Raw genomic sequence first — 4,548 nt, 5'->3', positions numbered from 1 at the left:
AAAACAAAAAAATAAACCAACAAAATTGGGACTGTGGATGAGAGCATTTCTGAGATTGCACACATCTGGAGGTAGTCTTCCTGCTTCTCTTCGCTTCTGTCCCTTTCTTTCTGACCCCCTCGGCCACAGTTTAGAATTTTTAGATCTATAGCACCACCTAGTGGTAAACAGAAGCCCTGGTGAGGAAAAGGTTCAGACTACATCTATCTCATATTTTTTTTAAAAAAAAAAAATTTCAATTTTCAGGTGAATTATTCTATAAAATGGCCATATACAAGCGCATGATTACATTTAAAGGCACAATATAAGTCAAGATGTTAAAATTATATCTTGCAAGAAAACTCAATGATTGAGGATGCTTGCAGAGGACCCAAATTTGGTTTCCAGCACCCACAGGGCAATGCATAACCACCTATAACTCCAGTTCCAGGGGATCTAATGCCCTACTCTGGTCTCCACATGCACAAGGCACTTAAAAAAACTAATATTTTGGGCTGGAGAGATGACTCAGTGGTTAAGAGCACTGGCTGCTCTTCCAGAGGTTCCAAGTTCAATTCTCAGTAACCACATAGTGGCTCATAACCTTCTATGATGAGATCTGGTGCCCTCTTCATATGTGCAGACATGAATTCAGGCAGAACACTGTATTCAAAATTAATAAATCTTATAAATAAATTAAAAACTGACATTTTGCACAGCATCCCTTATGAACCCAAGACTCCAACCTTAATAGTCATCACTAACAAATACTGGTTTTTTTTTTTTCTTAAGCTATTAAGAAGGCTAGAGAGGCCGGGTGGTGACGACACACGCCTTTAATCCCAGCACTTGGGAGGCAGAGGCAGGCGGATCTCTGTGAGTTTGAGGCCAGCCTGGGCTACCAAGTGAGTTCCAGGAAAGGCGCAAAGCTACACAGAGAAACCCTGTCTCGAAAAACCAAAAAAAAAAAAAAAAAAAAAAGGCTAGAGAGAGTTGGTCTCATGGCTAAGAGCACTTGCTTCTCTCATAGAAGGCTCAGATTTGTTTCCCTGTACCCATAGGATGGCTCATGGCGCCCTTGAATCCAGTTCCAGGAGGTTTGGTGCCTTCTTCAGGATCTGAGAGCACCAGGCATTCAACATGGTGCACACACATACATGCACACAAAAATTTGCATGCATAAAACAAACTATTAAACAACTATGTAAGATAAAGGTATGTTTTATTTTACTAGCTAGACTGGCGGCCAGAGAGCCCCCAAGATCCACTCATATCTACCCCCAAATTCCGGGGTATTCAGGATGTTTGTTGGATGGGGGTTGAGTGGGAGCTTCCCACTTCAGCTTTTCAGATTGAGTTGTTTCAAATATTTTAGACAAATTGTCATTTTCATCGGGTACTGTGAGTAATCACTAAGTTTTATAGCACTGATTGGGAGAGTAATAAGTTCAGAAAGCCTGTCTTACAGGTTTCTTTTTTTTTTTTTTTTAAGTCTCAATTGGAGGCCTGTTTCGGGTGAGAAGGCATGGTGTCAACGTCACAGACACCGGGAGTCAGGTGAGATGCAAGCAGCAGATGCTGCACCTTCTCACCCCCTCCCCCAAGAGGTGTCCAGACAGAGCGACCTGCAGCAGAGGCCTGGGGTAGAACGTTTACCTAGTAGACAGAAAGCCCAGGGTTTCCTTCCCTAGTAACACACACAAGGCGGGGGTTGGGGAGGGGAGAGTCTTAATTTGTAATTGTGTTGTTGACTCATTCCAATAGTCTCAACGTTCAGTAGAATATTTTTGAATGGAGGGATTTCTGATATTGGTTCCCTAAAATCACTAAAGATGGAGCTTTGGGGGTTCTGTTGCATCCTGTCTTAGTCAGTGTTCTATTACTGTGAAGATACACCATGGCCATGGCAGCTTTTATAAAGGAAAGCATTTAATTGGGGTTCGCTTACAGTTTCAGAGGTTTAGTCCATTGTCATCATGGCAGCATGCCGGCAGACATGTGCTGGAGAAGTTGCTGAGAGTTCTACCTCTGGATCAGCAGGCAGCAGGAAGAGAGGAACTCTGGACTTCTAAAGAGCTTTTTGAAACCTCAGAGCCCACCCTAGGCGACATACTTCCTCCAACAAGGCCACGCCTCCTAATCCTTTCAAATAGTGCCACTCCCTGGTGACCAAGTATTCAAATCTTTGAGCCTGGGGGGGGGGCATTCAAAACCACCAGGTATTTCTGATTCTTTGACAACAGCATCTCTCTGACAGCAGGAGCAGTAAAACCCCCTTCTATGAAAGAGTGAGGGCCTGGTGAGGTTTCTCTCAGCCATACCCTTAGTTGGGACGCTGTGGCTGAGGCTGGCACGGTGTGGTATGGTGAGGATGGGATGGGGGCGGGTAGGAAATTACTGAAATGCACTTAGAATGAAGTGCCTAGCCAAGAAGAGGGGGGCAAGGGGGTTGTAGAGATCTTATAGGAGGAGCAAGGTTGGTTGTGACGTCTGAGTTGTGGGCAGGCGTTTAAGAGGCTTCCATTGTGATGCAAAGGAAAGAGAATGTGTGGACAGGCCGGAGGGAGAATGACAGAATAAAGACCTGGTTGCTAGGGCGGCGGAATAAATACCAGAAGCCTAGCAGAAGGGAGATGGAGCCCCAGCTCCTGTTCCCCCTTCCCAACCCCTCCCCCTAGGTCCTCTGAGATGTCACCTTCTACCTGAACACCATCTCCCTGGTCCCAGTCATTAACTCCGGTCCATAATTCCTGCTTGGTGCCATCTCCTCCACGACTCGTGACGGGACGAGACTGCCATCTGTCCTTCCTGGAATTTCCAAGGTTCTCTGCTTTCCTCAGCCCCGATGTCCGACTCTGACAGTGCAGCTGAGATGCCCGCCCAGCCTCAGACTCCTAATCCTACTCCTTGTGTTAATCAAGAGCCACCGAACCCAGGGATCACCATCTCCCTCCTTGAAATTGGATCACTGCCCCCTTTCTGCTGGAGTTCCCTCCCATCACCAAAGAATAGCATCCGTCCTCTAACAAGACCAAGGACGGTACAGAAATTTAGCAATCTCTTAAGAGACGTTAGAGATGTTCTTAAAAGTATAGCAGGCTTTGAAGAGCAGACTACAGAAGTCAGGGAGTCTTTTGACGATGCCAGTGCTTCCAAGGATATGTCAGAACTTAAAGTCAGAGGTGTTGATAAGAGAAATAAAATGCGATTTAAAGATTTGATCTTTAATTTCGACGCAGAGAAAGAACAGAACACAAAGAAGCAGGAGACGATATGGAATAACCAGAGAGCTAAGAACATAATGCATACGTGTGCAAGGGATCTGTGCCATTCAGAAGGAAAGAGAGGCAGTGATGACATGCTGCTGAGCATGGAAAGAGGCCGGTACGGATCCCTTCACCTCGGTGGGAAATACGGACGAGTCAGGAACAACATGGAGCATTTATTGCAGGAAGCAGATCACTGGAGTACACAGCGTGACGAGCTCAGCGATGTAATGAAGTCGTACCCGGGATGCCCGAAAGAAAGGAGAGAATCTTTTGAAAACAATCACGTCTCTTTCCAGACGCAGTCCGACGAGGAGGAGCCGTCCTCCAAGCAGGAGCTGGAGGCGCAGGTGAAGAAGTTGAGCCACGACACCCACTCGCTGCACTTGATCGCAGCCCTGCTGCAGAATGAATGCCAGATCCTACAACAGAGGGTAGACATTCTCCGAGAGTTCCATCTCCACGAGGCGGGATCCCCGCACGAGAGGCCACTGCTGCTCTACCACGTGTACGACAGGAAAAGTCCGAAGTCCGCGGAAGCAGACAGGATGGAAGGGAACAGACAGCCCATGAGGGTGATAGAGGGCGGGATTCCTAGGAGAGAAAAGATCTTGCGGGGCTGTGATGCGTGTCTGAGTAAGAAGGCTCGGAACAACCGCTTCAACACCCGCGTGGCCAGAAAAACTCTCTTGGTGAAAAGGAGACCCATTGGCAGCAGCTTCCGGTAAGAAGCCATCAGAAGCAGAGCCAACTTCAGTCATAACTGTCATCAACCTAGGGTAGATCTCCTGTTCCAACCAAGGAAGAGGCGTAGAATAAGAGGTGCACATATTACCTCAGCAGTTAGAGGAGTTTGGACCTTAACCATTGTGTGAACGCCAACCAAGGGAAGAGTCAAATAAAAACAAGAACAAAAGGAAAGTGTGTTGTTTGTTCGATTGTTTTCTTCTTTTTCCCTTTACCCACGCCCAGGGAGGAGAGCTTCCAGAGGGAAAGGTAAGTACAATGATCTAATTGTGTTTTTTTTTTTTTTTTTTTTTATTCTGAGACAGGGTTTCTCTGTGTAACTCTAGCTGTCCTGAAACTCGCTCTGTAGACCAGACTGACCTCGAACTCGAGATTCCCCTGCCTCTGCCTCCCTAGTGTTGGGGTTAAAGGTGTGTGCCGCCGCCACCACCACCACCACCACCACCACCACCCGGCTTAATTGTGATATTTTATAGCTCATTTTCAAATCAGTGTTTAGTTTTCCTATTGTGTTTGTATGGAATATGTTGGAGTTAAGGGAGAAAATGACTATTTT

At 46.5% G+C, this 4,548-nt stretch overlaps 1 protein-coding gene across 1 annotated transcript; it reads left to right on the top strand.

Annotated features, from left to right (window-relative positions):
- Nucleotides 1–2,511: 2,511 nt before the first annotated feature.
- On the top strand, nt 2,512–4,166 carry Spz1 (spermatogenic leucine zipper 1). The gene has a single exon (XM_006980488.4). The coding sequence runs from the start codon at nt 2,825–2,827 to the stop codon at nt 3,971–3,973; it is 1,149 nt and encodes a 382-aa protein (XP_006980550.2). The 5' UTR covers nt 2,512–2,824; the 3' UTR covers nt 3,974–4,166.
- The last annotated feature ends 382 nt before the right edge of the window (nt 4,167–4,548 follow it).

This window comes from Peromyscus maniculatus, chromosome 15 (assembly GCF_049852395.1).
Source record: "Peromyscus maniculatus bairdii isolate BWxNUB_F1_BW_parent chromosome 15, HU_Pman_BW_mat_3.1, whole genome shotgun sequence".
NCBI lineage: Eukaryota > Metazoa > Chordata > Mammalia > Rodentia > Cricetidae > Peromyscus > Peromyscus maniculatus.
Note: the sequence above shows the minus strand (reverse complement) of the source record. Positions and strands in the feature narration are given on the sequence as shown.